Raw genomic sequence first — 16,506 nt, 5'->3', positions numbered from 1 at the left:
TGGGCACCCCCAAACCCCGAACAACCAGGGAGGCTGCCCAGAACTTGGTGTGACATTCCCAGCTTCTTCTGACTTAGACGTGGACCAGCAAAGCTCCTGCTTCCCAGGCTGCCCACCCCTGTTTCCAGCTGTGCCTGAGTCAGGGCATTTCATGGAAGATCCCACAGCAGTACTTACTGGGCCCGTGATGGCTGGGTTCTGCAGCCTGGGGTCTTCCCACTGGGTAATTTTATTATCTGCGAATAACAAAAGAAATGATCCCATGGTTTCTCTGGTACCGCACTGTGAATTTCCGTTGTTTTTTTCTCCCTAGCACTGCTTAGCTCTGTCACGGTTAGCAAAGGCTTGTGTCTCCCCACCCTCCCCAGCCCCAACACACTGTTTAGTTGAAAACATTCACTTAAAAACACAGAACTACCCCAGAACCCAGGGAATTTGCACTGCTTTGATGGCAACGTCTACAGGAGTGAGTGAACATGTTCATTTGAACATGGGCTGGGATTGGAGATACACAGCCTGACAGGTAAAGGAACCCAAAATTTTTTGCAATGACACTCTAGGTTACTGTTTAGAAATTCTGCATAGACAGCTGAAGTATCATACTTCTAAATTTGGAGGGAGTAACGTTTTTCCTAGACTCTGATTTGGTGAGAAGGTAAAGGAGCAGAACTGTCCTGTTTCAGTGCAAGAGAATCACTCAGTTATGACCAATGGAGATGTTGGCAGTGGCACAACACAGCCCAGTTCTTTCCATCTACAGCTTTGAAGAGCACCAGGATGACAGAAAAGTTTCTAGAGGACCATGGTGGGACTCCCCTTCCCTGCCTCCAGACAGCTGCTCCTCCCAAGATTCTGAACACGACGGAATCACAACAGAACAATGGTATTGCAACAATAAGACAATGCTCCAAACCCCATCCCAGGTGCCACCTGCAATGGTGAGGTGCTGGTCACCCATGGCCTGCCATCCCTCTGTTTGTTACACTCCTCTGGGTTAGGAACTGGGTATCAGGAACCTAGACTGCATTTTCCATGTTTCTAGAACTGGAAAAGCCCTCTAAGTTTTGAGCATCCCAAGCTGGTTTAAGAGGGACTGGGATCTGAAAGGTGTCATTCAGCAAACATCAACTGGAGAAAATTCTCAAGTATTGCAAGCACGTTGCAAGGCATTTGATCTATTGGTTAATTTAACAGTAAAACACTACTTTATTTCCCTTCACACATTAGAGTTATTTATCACTTATGGAAGTGCTGAGGAGGGCTGCCAGCCTGAGACCCCAGAGATGCATGGAGCAGAGCTGCTGCCAAGGCAGGACACCCAGCCCTTTCCACTTTCAACCCCTCCACTGGAATCCCCTTCTACAAAGTTCTCTGGTCACGTTCTTGACACCAGCCACAGCACCACAGTGCCAGTTTTCTGTGAAATCAGAGGTAACACAGCTGGAAATGACTGACAGTATGTCAGCTCTTTGCCCTCTGTACTTCAGAGTGTGCAATGACACCAACATATCTCAATCTAAGTTTATTTTCAGAGCCTTACAGGGGCTTCATATTAAAAATGGTATTCCAGGGCTACAAGGGTCTGGCATGAACCACTCCACCTGGAACTGTGGCTCAGGATTCTCTGCCTCATTCCAAGTGGACATGGATAACAAACTCATTCTTTTTGAAGAATATTTCAAAAGTCTCAACATTTTCAAAAATTTCAGAAATTTGAGTCTTCCCACCAATACAATTCCTGTCATAAACCAGGCTCTCAGGCCTTTGAGGATTCCTTCTTCTCCCTGCCTTTCCAAGGGGCCCACTATTTCCCTGAAGTTCGGGACCCCCTGCCAGATACAGAACTCTCACAGCCAGACATTACCAGTGCTGATGGCACCAGAAGGGTTACTCCAGCTTTGATTTAGGCACTCCTGACAATACATCACAGGGTGAGATAACTCATCACCAGGTGATGGTATTTTTCATGCCCTTTTCAACCAAAATTCTAATTATTCCCATTCTGAGTAACACTTTGCAATTCTCCTTACACAGCCTCTTCCTGCACACTGCAATGACCACTTGCCAGACTCACTCTGACTTCCCATCCCATTCCAGTGAGCCCCTCTCCCCTCTCCTGCCCTGCTGCTTCCTGCTGGACTAAGGAGTGCTTCTCCCTAATTCCTTGTGTGTATCATGGATCCTTCTGGTGAATACCACCATGTGCTGGTGGATGTGGACAGACTTTGAGGAGAACCCATTCAAGGTATCCACCCCCCTTGTCCGTGAATCTCTGATAACTGTTCAGAAAATGGCTGCAGAATGGTTGTTTTCCCTTCTGACCCCTTCCAACACATAGCTAGTGCGTGCCTGGGAGGAACGGCAGTAGTGTGTGTGTGCTGCAGGGAACACCAGTGTGTCCATGGTGATAAGGTGACTGGGGCAGCTGAGGGCCCAGAGAGCCAGGGAAGGGAGTCACTGTCACACACAGCCTCTGGTACCAAGAACACCTGTGTCCTGCATCAGTGGTTCTGATCCCTGTGTAACAGCACGGGGGCTGTGCTGCCTGCAGGGGACTTTTGCAGTTTCTCCCAAGGATGAGAAAAACATTTCAAAAATAGGACAAACAGCACTGGAGAACTACACAGCAGAGTTACAAAATGTAGCAGGGAAGCAGGACATGAGCAGCAGCTGACTCTGCCAGACTTGTCCTGCTGGTTTTGTGTCCTGGCAGTGGCACAGCCCCTTACCCTCCAGGCCCCAAGCCCAGCCACCACAGCAGTGCTCGGGCACCAGGCTGGGACCAAAGGGACATTTGCTGGAAACAGGCAGCATTATCTAAAGCGTCCCTAAACTTTTGTGAAAAATGCTATATAAGAAGCTAAATCCACTCAGATCAAAAGAGACTAGAGGAAGAATTCAGATGCACATAAATTTTACTTCCTAATGGATAGAAATTCTTTGAGGAATTCTAATTAATGTATGACTTTAACATTCCATTTTAAGGACTAACAGATGCTCAGATAGCTTTAGGAGACTGAAAAATGGAGGAGTTTTAAGAGAGATTGGGAGGCTCAGCAGTCACACAGGTATTTTAAACGGGACAGTTTTATCCTGTGACTCCTTAGTGGCAGCAGTTTAGAATCATTTGCCACAGTTACATTTCCAGATTTCTGCTGGGAAAAATAAGTACAGAAGGGATAAAGGATAATAGCTCTGTACTGAAGTTTGGAAGAGGTTCAACGGGTGCTTGTCAAGTGTATTCTTTCTAACGTTTAGTTAAAAGTATTTATACAATTTCAAAATTGGTATTACTTTAAAGGAAGTCTTTTAATACTGACTTAATACTGTCATCTTTATGGATGAGCGTGGGTGTCAGTGATACTGAGGGACAAACCTAATTCTGTCAAACACGGCTAAGTTTAGGTTTTAACTCTCTGTGCACCCTCCTCCGATGGTTATGAGAGTTAGCTATGGGTGTGAAGAAATGTCTCATTATAAGACTTAAAATCTTGAAAATAACAACCAAAAATAAAAAAATAAAAAGAAACGAAGAAGACCCAGCCCAGCCTTTGTGGGCTGCTTTGTTTTCAAACACCAACAAAACTCACACAGCAGTTCTGAGATGCTCTAGGAAGACAAATCTACAATGAAACATCACTTACACTAAAACTCCACTAACAGAACTGGAGAATATTAATGGGCTGGTGCAGTTTCACATGCTCTAAATAGGAAATAAGATCAGAATCAGCACTGCCACAGACCTGAAAGCAGAGGAAAGTACTTCTCAGTGCTAATTGCTCCACTGCCTATATGTGGAGCTGTGGCTACAGGATCTTTTCTCATCTTATTTTCTATTCCTAGTGTATATTTTAATTTATTAAGTGCAAATAAGCCATGGGATCATCAACAACAACAACAACAAATCCAAAATATCAACAAGAACAAAAGAAACCACAGAGAGAAAATGTTAATGCTTCACAAGTCAGAGAGGGACAAAGCTTGATGAGCCAATTAAAGCAAGCTTCCAGTGAATGTACAGTACCGTAGGAGGGCACTAAGTCTCTGGTATCAATGTCTCCACATATCAACACCTGGCTTCCTAAATGAAGAGTAAAATCACAAAGCTTTCACTTCAATACTTAGTACCTCCCTTTGTCTATTTTCTCTAGTACCTGAGTGCTTACTTACTATGGTCTATATAAAACGTTCTTCCATCCAGGTGTATTCTTTCCTCCCAGCCAGGCTGGAAATGGGAAATAAAAACAAAGAAAAGAGAGAGTAAGTGAAATAGTACCAGTCTCACACAGCCTGAAGCAGTGCACTGCCCACACCTACTGGACTTGTCTCAAAGATGCTGATGAGGTAGGAAACCTCAAGTGATCAGATGCATAATGGCAAGGCCAGAAATCCAGGCAGACTCAGACATAGATCTCCTATAGGTGACTGCATCCCATGCAGGGATTTTTTTTTTTTTTTAAGCTTGAAAATGGAAATCTCTTGCCTCAGGATTCCCACCCATTTCCTGCTATGAACAAACAATCACAGAGAACAGATGGTCCATCGTGGCTTAGCTTGAAACTTTCTGCTCCTACTTCTGAAAGCCATGTGGGTTATTTACTGTAAATGTGTAACCCAGGCTCCCTGTACAGTGGGACAAGAATGTCCTAACCTAGTCCTCAGTGCTTCCCTTTTCATCCATTCCCTTTTCTCATGTCCCAGGCGCCTGCAGTGCAGAAAGGAGAGCGGATGGCAGGCTGTAGGGACAGGCAATGCTGGCCAGCCTGGGCTGCCAGAAAATACACAGGAGAAATTATTTCACTTCAATCTTGTTGGAGAAACTCATATTAAATTCTGTAGTCATCATCCCAACCTCACTCCAAACCAGGAGGATGAACTGAGATGAACTCTGTTACTAATGATCTGCTGCTAGTGACAAGTCAGGCTACCCTGGTTTCACTGCATGTTTCACCCCTTGCAGTTAACAGAACAAATTGTAATTGGCCCCATGTACCTGGACAACTGCAAAAGCACAGCTGTTTCCTAAAGCCAAAGAGCATTCCTGCTGTTGTGACCAGCAGTGAATGTTGTGAATGTGTCAGCTTTCACACATTACTCTCTGCCTTTAAAGGCTGGGAGTATTTTAAAAACAAAGCAAAGCTCTGCATTTGACATATCTATAAATCCCCATTATACTTTGATTACAAGTATGACAAAACTTCTGACATTAAACTGATGATTTGCTCTGCAAAATATGGAGGTTTCATTGAAAAATCAACATTGTTTAGATTCCTAAATGGTAGAATATGCTGGTGCTCTGATAGAGCTTGCTTACCACAATCTGCTCTGGTTTTCCTAAGCAGTAAATGATTATTTAAAAGCACAGTCAGAGACACAGCCCAGGTGAGCGTGTGCAAAGCTCAACACTTCAGTAGCACAGAGAAAGGCCATGAGTTAGAGCCTCCTGGGCTGGCTCTGGAGGGCCTGAGCAAGCCCCAGCACACAGCAGGGCTCCAGAGCCTCCAAGAAGGGCTGCAGCAGCCTGTGCCCAGAACAGAGAAGAGCCCTGGGACAGCAGGGGTAGGTTAGAACACAGGCACATCATCACTTACAGGAAGAGGGCCCAAGTCATTGGGGTTCAGAGATGCTTTGGATCTCATATGCACCGGAAACTTCAGCCGTGGATCCTCCTGGAACACAGATATGCAACTGTACATCCAACAGATCAAGGCAGATCTACAAAGTCAAGCGCATACTTATCTGGAAATGCTCCTATGTTAGTTAGTCTCTTATTTTTGGAGAATAAAACAAAACGTGCCTTATTAGGATTCTTACAGTGCAATGAATTTTCCAGTGCTGAGCGAGTTAGGGTGATGTAAGACCCGACTCCATTAAATGCGTGCTATGTTCAAGGATACGCTTCAAAAACCACAGGCCTGTTCTTAGGCTGTCTGTACTCCACAAGGGCTTTTACACCCACACGCACGTTTTTGGCTCTCAAAACCACAAAGACAAGTGCCATGCTGAAATGAGGGCACGCAGGCAGGCAGACAGAGATGACCGTGGCCCGGTGCCTCAGCTGCAGCGCCCTTACCCAGGTGGTGGTCTTGGTGTTGTGGTCGATGAAGAAGGGGCGGCCGTTCGGGGCGATGCGCATCTCCCAGCCCGGGGGCAGGAAGCTCTGGGCCCCCTTGTGCTGGGGCTTGGGGGAGTTGTAGGGGGACGGCTGTGGGGACTGAGGGTTGGAGAGGGTGTCCTTCACTGCCCTGCGCACTGGAGAGTCCTTCATGCCCTGCAGAGCAGGAAACAGCACCATTGCTCACACGGGGCTGCAAAACCAACCCAACTTGGCTTCACAGCAAATAGCTTTTCATTCCAGATGTAATTAATACCACAATTAAATGCTGGGATTGATTTCTAGAACTTAATTAGCTCTATCTGTGCCTTCTAACATGCCCGGTCTTTTGCTGTGAAGGACATAGTGTTCTGTGCTTTCCTCTGCAATGACAGTGTCCCCAGTATTTACACCTGACTGTACCTTCCCCTGCACCCTGTACCTTCCCCTGTACCTTCCCCTGGATGTGTCCATATTTCATTTTACCAAGAAAAAGACAAAAGCAGTGCTTTGTGCTTCAGGGGAAACATATCTAATTTACAAAACAGCTTTTAAGTGCAAGGTTGTGTGAGCCACAGCTCTTCAAACTTTTAAACATGAAGTCTGAAGAACTGGCTCTCTTCAGCACAGCCATGAGTAGCTGAGGCAAGAGTTTGAATCACACCATCAGAAGTCAAATACACACAGGCTTTCATTGTGTAAGGAGCCACTTCAGCTATTCTTTAGCTACGTCACAGTGAAGATCAGTCCACAGCATCTGGAATTACTTTGAAAGAGGCTTAAAAGAAATGCAGCTCCTGTTTGAAGGACAGGGACTGAGGAGTGGCTGTGGGGACCAGTGGGGAGCAGCTCACCTCCAGTGGTGCTGACAGGGTCACAGTGGGGGAGCTGAGGCTGCGGGGCCGCCGGATCTGTGGCTCACTCAGGTGGTTGCTGCTGCTCGTGCCCGGCCCCACCATCCCGTCCTCAGCGAGCTGTGCCAGAGCAAAGCCAGGTCACAAATGTCACAAACACTGCCCATGCATAGGACATGTTAAAACTGATGTCATTGTTATCATCACTACTGTTCTTCTTAACCCTATTTCCTTGAAGGCCAGGTATTTAATGTAATTCCAATGGAAGGGCCAAGAACGTATGGTTCTATTAATGGCTCCGGCCAACTTTCAAATTCAATCTGAAGAACGGATTTTAAGAGCTCTTCTGCACCTCTGGAAAATCCTTCCCTTGCAGCAATCACCTTAACCTGTGCCTTGACATAATTAAAAGAAGTAACCAAAACCATCCCAAACTGTTGCAGCTTTTTATGATTCATCTGTATTATCATGACAATGCTTAGGACTTCTCCTGTAAATGTCAGATTTCTGGGAGCTGCTTCAACTGAAATGAGCCCCAGCCAAGCCAAGAGCTTTGTCGCTGGATGCAGCACGGTACCTGCATGATGGGCCGTGTCCACGTTGTGGTCCGGTTGTTGTGGTTCACGTAGTAGGTCCGGCCCTTGGCGTCCTTGCGCTCCTCCCAGCCCGAAGGTAAGCCAGGCGTGGTGTGCACGTAAGCCACAGAAGGCTGCTCAGGCAAGAAATCACTGAATTCTTATTTTATAATAGCTAAAAACCATTTCAGAGTCTGTTGTTCTTAAAAAAAGGCAACTTGTTTACTTACACTCTTCTTAATCACAACAACCATAAGGAGAAATCCAGTTTCTGATTTAATTTAATTCAAGTTCTTTGTCACGTGCCTTTGAATCAAATAATTTTTTTCTCCCAAGAGATCTTTTGGGTCAGTTTGACACAGATTCAGCAGACAAGTTTATATGCCCTCAAAAATTCTATTTCGTTACACATAATATCAAAAAGGAACTCTATGTTTTAATGAGATATCCTTAAAAGGCTGGGGTTTCTTCCTTTTATCAAGATGGATAAGTAAGAGTTGAATAACCATGCAGTCAAGATCTCCCAATTCCTGTTCTCTTCTTTACCCCAGGGTGTCTTGAATCAGTTGCCAGAAGCTACAGTGGGTTTAGAAAATTAATTTTAACCATTTTGCTCTCTCACAAATGCTACACTCAGGGCTCAATGTCCCAATGACACAATCCCAAATTGGAGCCTCAACTTCAGCATGACAAAAACGTTTACTAAAGCTCCACAAGTCAGACACTATTCTGAGAGAAGCACGCAGGTGATGGAAGAGTCACATCCTGCTGCTACAGGAACTGTGTCCCTGTGTATGGGTGACATTCTCTTGTGTCCTTCCTGTCCCCAGAATACCCCAGCACAAGCTCATACACATGAGCTAGGAACTGGAACCAAGTGGGGTGAAGGACCTGCACAATTCAGAGGCTGATGCACTACAAACTCTGGGGTTTTGCCATGAAACAGTAAAGGCTCCTGCTGAAATCCAGGACACATTCTCTTCCTACCCTCTATAGTCCTTATTCCAGCAAGACAAGGAACTTAATTATTGTTCTTGCTTTGTCTCTGTCAGACCTTTCCCAGAGCAATGCCAAAGGCTGTTTAAGAGCAGAGTACAGTTGACACAAGGAACTGGAGAACTGTATGGACAATCAAGAAAGGAGAAAACATACTGGATGGGTCAGGAAGCTGACATACTCCAATAGGGAACAGAAAACAGAGGGAAACAGATGAAGAATCCAAGTTTAGACTCATTTCTTTCTCTCCTGAAGAGCCAAGGGCTCTTCTCCCTATGAGGAGAATACCTTGGAGTGTGCCAGTGGTTGCCAATCCATCAGGCAGGGTTCAGGAAAGCCACAGTATGGGCTGCAAACATTCCACAGTGTCTTACAACTCAGATATGGGGAGAAGGAGGACACTGCTCCTGGGCTGAGCCTGTAGTCCTACTCCAAGGAGGGGGTTTGGAGGGGTTCTGAAGGCAAAACCAAGGTGACCAGAGACTTTTACTGCTGACAGGTTGTTCAGCTGCAAGACCCAGGTGCTCAAAGACCCAAGAGAATGCAGCCTTTGAAGACAAAGGATTTAGACCATGAATCCTGTGTAAGTCCCAATTCCTCCTCAGATCTGGGACTCTGGGTGTAAATGCTGAACAAAGACAGGGGGATTAGTGACTACAGCATGGTGAGGTAAAACATCTTGGCACAGCTACACTAAAGATAAGCCACTGATGTTTGAACTCAGTTATTTGCAGGAAAATATTAATATCTCACTCTAAAATATCTAACCAAGACAAGATGCTCTGCCAAGGGAGCACCACTGCAGTGCAGGTTCATCTAGCACAACTAACTAACTACTATTGAGTCAGTCATTTTATTTAGACTTAGCTAGTTGCAAGTGTGCTCCTCTGGTTCTAAAATTAAAAAACAGGGAATATAGACAGTATTACAGAATGATCCATCAACACCCAAAGTAAGATTTATCTATTTCCCAGATGTAAATAGCAATTTATACCAACTATAAATCAAATTTCCTTCTCTGAAACAAATTCTTTGGGAGGACATAAATTTATGAAAGCCATTTATTGATTTCCATGAAATAACTCACTTCAGACTGGTAGTTAATTAGGTTCAAGGTTCAATATATATAATTTGGATAAAGTTCAATATAGATTAAACCCACTTTCCTTGTATTACACTTTCAGCAAAGCACATCAAGAATTTTACGGGATGATTAAACTACAGTCTTGGACTGCCGAGGAACTGCTGGAAAACGAAACTGGCATTCAGTAAGGCCATTAAGAACTCTGTACTATATCACTGTACCCCCAAGGCTCTCAAATCAAGACCAACTTTAAGAATTAAAATTAATTAATCTAATGGAGAGTAAGGAAAGACAGATACAAGACACAAACATAGCTACATGTACAGTGATTTGATGCCTCTAATCACTGGTGCTTCCAGTATCCCTTTTTAAAGAATTAGCTGTTGTAGCTTTCATTTTTCAGGAGCATGGCATTTCCTTAGTGCACAGCTTTGGCATAATTCAATGTCACATCCATGTCCCTAAATCATGCCAGTATTTGAGTGCAATTGTAGTGTTTTGAGAAATTTTGAGAAAACTGAGACAAAAATATGCAAGTTTTCATTCGATAGCTGTATTTCATTCAACACATGGCTGCTTTTTTTTTTAAAAAAAGCTCCTCATTGTACAAGACCTAAATGTCCCCCCATTTTATTTAGAGATAGTGCTTGATAAAGAGTTTTATTACCGTTGGCTCCTCTCCCCCTGTGACAGTTGAAGAACGAGCTCTCCTAGAGGGACCATTCTGCTGTTAAATGACAATTCATGTTACACATATTTACTGAAGGTCACAGGTTACTGTCACATCTTTAGGAGCAAGGCATCAGACACATTTACCAAGAGAGAGCAGTTAGATGGGTAATAGCAAATCTGAAAAGCCATCAGTTGCTGGTAACCAAGCCATAATCCCAGAGGAGTGCTGGATTTAGGAAGAACATGTACTTAGTTGCCAGAAGAGGAATGATCATTAGCTCAGGAAGGATGAAATGTAGTTATGATCAGGTAAGATGATGTGTTAGAGCAACGCTCTCAGTGCTGTAATTTGAAGATGTGCCCAGGAAACGAGTGTCCCTCAAGAAGCAGGAGAGAGGCCTCTCCCCAGCCCCAGCCCCCCATGCCAGCCCTCGGCTCCAGCAGTGCTAACCTCAGCAATAAAGCAGCACAGAGAGCACCAGCTGAGGCCCCACTGCCCGGGACCCACCCCCTGCTCACCCCAGAGCCAGGGACACGCTTCAGCTACACTGAACAACTGCTACAGCATGGGGAAAATCCAGCCAGGAGAAAACCTCTGTGGTTTCTGCAAATGCAGTTTGCCAAGAGCAGCAGAGAGAAGCAGCACAGAGACGGCAGCTTTGGTAACAAACTTCTGGGCATGCACAGGTTTTCCATTTGCAGACTCACATGGGACATATTTACAAATTTTAAAAACAAAGAGGAAAGTCTTGGAAGAAAAGCATAATCTTTTGAAATATTCTTTTGCAATCTGCAAAAGCACACCTTGCACAATCCTATTTTAAGTGGTCTTTCTGCACCTACTGCTGAGAGGTGGCAGAGAGAACTAATCTGCCCCCTCTGCACGTGGCCTGTAGGAGAGGCATCACTTTCAAAACAAAGCTTTGCGTATTTTCCTGCTGGAACAACCTCCTTAAATAAACCTGCAGAAGTTGCTTCCTTTTCACTACAACCAGGCAAAACACCAATCATTTGGGATTTTAGACATATTTATACAAGTAAAATCAACCTATGTGCCACAGGAATACATCAGCTGTAAGAGTCCTGTGGCTGCTCCAGCTCCAGGTAGAGCTGCTTCTCCTGCCCTCTCTGCCCCAGCAGGAAGCACCCCCTGGAGGAGTTTCTCCAGTGACTGCACTGACTCCACAGCAGTGCAGTAACCTACATTTCCAGGGTAAACAACTGAGGAGAGTTGACTTGCTCAGTCTCCAAACATTTTCCTGTCTCAGGAATGCCCTCCTTTTTAACTCACATGAATTTGGTCTCCATTACTGTTTGGGACAATCAGATGCCCACCCCGGTCACTGGTCCGTGCCTGACCAGAGCTGACCCAAGGCAAGGTGTTATTCAGAATCAGAGAATGGCCACCCAAAAAGGAAGGACTAGAAAGGAGCTCTGGCTTACCAGGGATAACTGGGACTGTTCAGCAACTGTGTCTGTCACACTGCAGGACCTCAGTCGTGAAGAAGGTTCTCTTTGCTGCAAGGGAAAAAAAGGAAGATGTCTCCAAGTTAGGGTGTCTTAAAGCATGATGTTTATTCAGAAAATCCAGTAATTACAGGTACTAACCTTTTTGTAGCAAAACTCCTGTAAACAATTACCTATTTCTCTTTTACCACAGAGTGGTATATCCCATTTCTTTATTTCCTACATACTACAAAAAAAAAGGACCCATCCATTTGCCTAAAGAAGTGTCAACATTAACAAACTCACGAATTATTGAAAAAAATAAGGCATTAAGAAATATATCCAAAATCAAATATTATGGATGAGAGCTCAAAGTCTTAAAAATTCATTTACTTAAAAATGTATGGTATTTTCTAAAAAATAAGAAAACCACCAAAAAAAACCCACCAAAAAAACCCCAAATCAACAAACTGTTTCAATTTCTCTCTTTGCTGCTAACTTTTGAATTAGCTCTGTCTTTTCCCAAGACACATCCTTCATGATTGTGAACTAGAAACAAAAGCCCCCTAAAAAAGCAGACACACATCATGTCTGATTGACACTGCAGTGTAATTCCACCCCACCAGTCCACCCAGGCACTCCAGCAGTGCTTAGGAAAACACAGCTGCAGTAAAACCAGTGGGGGGGCTACTAAAACTGCAGTTCTCAACACAAGCCCCAGTGCCTCTGCATTCAGATCATCAGAGCTCTCACTTGCTGACCAGCCCCCAGGTGACACTCCCATCAGTCAGAGACCAACTGCACTGGCTCCTTGGGAAAAATGCTCTAATCAAGATTCTGTCTGATGAGAACAAGACTATTTCTTATCTCTTGAACTGCAGAGGTACTTTGATAGCATCATCATACTAAGAATAAAAAATAAATAGGAGCATGATGTTCTGTTTAGTATTTACAATCATTTTTGTAATCAAAGAGACATAAAACATTCCCGCACTTGTATGTGTATTATCCTGATTTTTTATGGTATCTGACTAATGGATAACACAAATACAAGAGACCGTTTTTCTGTTTTTCCCTTTCCTTTCGAAATTCCTAGCTTGATACCCTCTACTCTCATATATTTTGTTTCACTAAAGGTCTAGGAGTAGCAGAGTCTGAAGTTAAACTCACACAGAAGAACTCTTGAAATCTGAACTGAGGAATTTTGCTATCTGAGGCAGTCTGCTTGATGATGAAGCTGCGATGCATTTTTTGGAAGGGAATTTTAGCTGCATGCTCAGTTTTTCCTGAGCCCAGCAATCGCTCCCCATGCATGAAGTAATTCAGGTAATGCCAAAGAACAGCACATTTCTGCATCAGAGGTTTACAGATCACACGTTACATACAATCAAAGAGCCGAGTTGTTCCCCATTGGAATCAGGAGTGACCTGGAGTCTTCTGCTCAGCTCCTCAGACAGCTCCTGAGGACTGGTCCGGGACACTGGAGATGCAGGAGGAGGTGGTGGCAGTGACAAGCTTAAGGAATCCCCACTGGCACTTGCCTCTTCTGAAATGGTTTCCCAAGGCTAAGGAGAGAGAAGAAACTAAGTGCAGGTTTTATACAGACCGAGTCTTCTTTCCCTTTGCCTTTTGTGTGATCATTTCACTGTGCCCAACACACAAACAGCTTCTTTTCACCCTAAATCAAGGCACTACAGAAAAGTGAAGCACGGGGCAGTTTCAGCCAGTCCACCTCCCTTCTTTTTGTAATTTATTTCACTGTTGTTCAGAGCAGAATATGAAAGCATAATATCAATACTATCTATAGTATATATGTGTGTGTGTATATATATATATATATACTATACCTATGTATATATGATAAGCAATTTGGAATGATAAATGTTTCTCCCAGCATTTACACAGATTCAATGCTGTCCATAGGCCACCAGGCAGCTGCAGCGAACCTGGCAGTGTGGCTCTGGCTCAATTGTCACTGTGCTGCTGACATTCTCCCAAGGCAATTTCCACAAACACCACGTAAAACACAACTCTCTGTGTTGTGTGATAATCAGCTCACACGTGAGAAACATGGCAGCTCCAAGGTTAGTCAGCTCCTTAAGCCAAGGCTTGGGCATACCTCAGGAATGTCTCCACTCTCCATCGGCTCTGGCTCCAAATCCTCGCTGATGTGGCGCCGAGAGCGGAAGCGCCTGTGAGCTGCCTCTTGGTTGATCTGTCTGATATTGTTATCTGACTCGGATCCCACATCACTGCAAGCAGGGAAACCCAGCATGGGAAAGAGAAAAGGATAAGAAAATAACCCAAGTTAAACTAAGCCCCTGCTTTGTCCATTGCCTTCAAAATGTCGGTTATAAAAACAACTATTAATGCATGTATCAAGCCTCATAATTAGGATGACTGTTTAATCCCTCAGTTGAAAGAAAATAAAACTGGAAGCACTTCACAAATATCACAGAACACCAGATTGGGAAGGACCTCAGGGGTCATCTGAGGTTCAACCTCTCCGTGGCCTATACAAGATGGCCCAGCACTCTGTGGAGCTCAACCTTGAACATGTCCAGTGCTGGGGGATCCAGCACTTCCGTAGGCTTGGTTTAGTGGTGGCCTTGGCCGTGCTGGGTTAAACACATGATCTCCTTATAACTCTTAACACTCAGTTATTCACATTCTATAAAATGTGAGCTTGCCACAACTTTCTAAATCTAATCTTGAGAAGATATCACTGCGGCTTGCAGACCTCTCAGACAGCACATCCAGGGAATGAAGCCTATTCACAGAATAATAACCAGGATCTCTTCAAAGTTGATCTGTTTAACTTCATTAAAACTTAACAGAGTTGACTTTTTTCCTTACTTCTTCAACAGTCTCTACAAACCAAGTAATTTATCCCTGTTAAATTACTTACTGAAAAATTCCTTATCTATCTCCTAATATTCTAAGGTGCATTGTTAATGTGCTGCCTTCCCTGCCATCTCACACTTCCTGCAATTTCCCAGAAATCTCAGAGAGAGAATTCTGTCTCTGTGATCTGCTGGGGATGAGCAAGTCTCTTTTAGGCATAAACCAAGCGCGTTTTCCTTTCTGACTCGAGCCCCAGCCTGAGTCCATCCCACACAGCCCCCAGCCCACGCTGCTTACATGAGGCTGGGTCGGTGCCATTGGGTGGTCCTGTTGTTGTGATTCACGTAGTAGGTGCGCCCCAGGTTGTCCACCTTCTCTTCCCAGCCCGGGGGCAGCGGAGGAGGTGGCAGCTCCTCCTGACGTTGAGATGCGGCATCGCTGGAATCCACCACATCCCAGCCATGCTTAGGAATGAAGGAAAAAGACCTCTGTGGTTACAGTGTGCACATAATTTCAATGAGAAAAGAGCTCAATCCCCATCAGTCTGTTAAAGAGGGATCCAAAGGCGGCTGGGTGTTCTCCTGCTGGTGTGGTGCCAAAGAGAATCAACTGCCAACTCTGATTCTAGAGCTTTATCCTTCAAGTGCAGCTGACTACAATTTTTCTTGAATCCTTCCATAAGAATCCAGTCTTACCTCAGAGTCATCCCTCTGATCGCTGTTTTCTTCCTCTTGGCCACCATTTTTGGGCATATATGCCATCTTCAGTCTCAAGAAACCCTTCACACGAGATTTGTGGCTACAAGACAAGGAGGTACATTGCATTTAACAACCCTTAAATAATTGCAAATAAAAAAAATAATGAAGGAAGAAATGTTTTAAAGTCCTCAAATGTTTTAAAGGTCCTTCCTCTCACCTTCTTGGTCTGAGGAGGAAATCCTTAAATGTGTACGGCCTCTCCATGGTTGGGTCTTCAGTCTGTTAACAGTGGAGAAAACGGCAAATTGAAGGGCTTGCCCTCAAGTCCAGACACATCAGGCTGACAGATTACATCGCTGATTTCCACTGAATCCTAAGTTACCTAAAGCCTGGAATCTCAGAAACTTTCTATTCCTTGAGAATTTCAATTTGCTTACCAAGTAAGTCACCTCCTTGACATGTGCGAACACACAGCTGCTGCAGGTACAAAACTAGGAACTTCAGATGCCAAGGGAAAAGGAGGATGAATCCATACGCGTGCTTCCCCTGCTGACTGCGAACTTTATTCTGAACTTGAAGCTGTTACAGAACAGCTTATTGAACTGTTATAGCTGGCAGCCAACTCCCAGGCAGCCTGTCCTTTCACTGTCTGACCTCTGCCCCCACCAGTGCCCACTTTCTCTGGGAGAGACACGCTGCCCGTTCTGCTCAGAGATGGCAGATTTTAACCAGCTCACCAGCACAGCAAGGCGTGAACGATTCAGCACTGCTGTTTAGTGCTCAGCTGGAAAGGACATGCTCCCAGTGAGGAGCTGTATGTTTCATCCAAATTCTGTCAATAGTAATTAGCTGGTATTGGAGAAACAAGGACTGTGACAAACAACTCAGCAGGATGAGAAAGCTGATTGTTAATTTGCTAATAAATACATCCCAATGGCTCCTATCTAGGCATGGAAGGATCATGGTAGATGTAGTGTGCTTCCCTGAGCCAGTGTGCACACACACTTTCCCAACACGTGATTCTCCCTGCAATGGGGCAGGAGCAGGTGGGGAAGTGCCCAGAGAGGTCCTGCAAGATCACAGCTACTGAGACTGCTCTGAGACACAGCAGCTCTGCCATGGAAAATGTCTGAGGGGAAAAGGATGCTTCCCAGTGTTCCAGCAGCGTTATTTAGACCACGTCTGTGCACAAGGATACGTAAACAGAGATACCCACACAAGCAATCCTGCAGAGCACAGCTGG

General features: G+C 44.6%; 1 protein-coding gene across 7 annotated transcripts in view; it reads right to left on the bottom strand.

Annotated features, from left to right (window-relative positions):
- Nucleotides 1-16,506, bottom strand: part of NEDD4L (NEDD4 like E3 ubiquitin protein ligase) — an 86,541-nt gene that overhangs the window by 8,928 nt on the left and 61,107 nt on the right. For 3 of the 7 annotated variants that reach the window (XM_062514074.1, XM_062514075.1, XM_062514072.1), the window contains 14 exons: nt 15,481-15,542; nt 15,261-15,363; nt 14,863-15,029; nt 13,841-13,973; nt 13,107-13,286; nt 11,719-11,793; nt 10,271-10,330; nt 7,526-7,657; nt 6,949-7,068; nt 6,074-6,271; nt 5,592-5,669; nt 4,171-4,225; nt 4,025-4,081; nt 178-236 (listed from right to left, as the gene is read on the bottom strand). In XM_062514074.1, coding sequence (XP_062370058.1) covers nt 178-236; nt 4,025-4,081; nt 4,171-4,225; nt 5,592-5,669; nt 6,074-6,271; nt 6,949-7,068; nt 7,526-7,657; nt 10,271-10,330; nt 11,719-11,793; nt 13,107-13,286; nt 13,841-13,973; nt 14,863-15,029; nt 15,261-15,363; nt 15,481-15,527 — 1,464 coding nt within the window. In that variant the 5' untranslated portion in view covers nt 15,528-15,542. The remainder of the gene's footprint in view (nt 1-177; nt 237-4,024; nt 4,082-4,170; nt 4,226-5,591; nt 5,670-6,073; nt 6,272-6,948; nt 7,069-7,525; nt 7,658-10,270; nt 10,331-11,718; nt 11,794-13,106; nt 13,287-13,840; nt 13,974-14,862; nt 15,030-15,260; nt 15,364-15,480; nt 15,543-16,506) is intronic. The other 4 variants (XM_062514076.1, XM_062514073.1, XM_062514078.1 and 1 more) reach the window with 3 other exon arrangements.

Source organism: Cinclus cinclus, chromosome Z, assembly GCF_963662255.1.
Source record: "Cinclus cinclus chromosome Z, bCinCin1.1, whole genome shotgun sequence".
Classification (NCBI taxonomy): domain Eukaryota; kingdom Metazoa; phylum Chordata; class Aves; order Passeriformes; family Cinclidae; genus Cinclus; species Cinclus cinclus.
The sequence above is the reverse complement of the archived record's forward strand: the minus strand, read 5'-3'. Positions and strand labels throughout refer to the sequence as shown.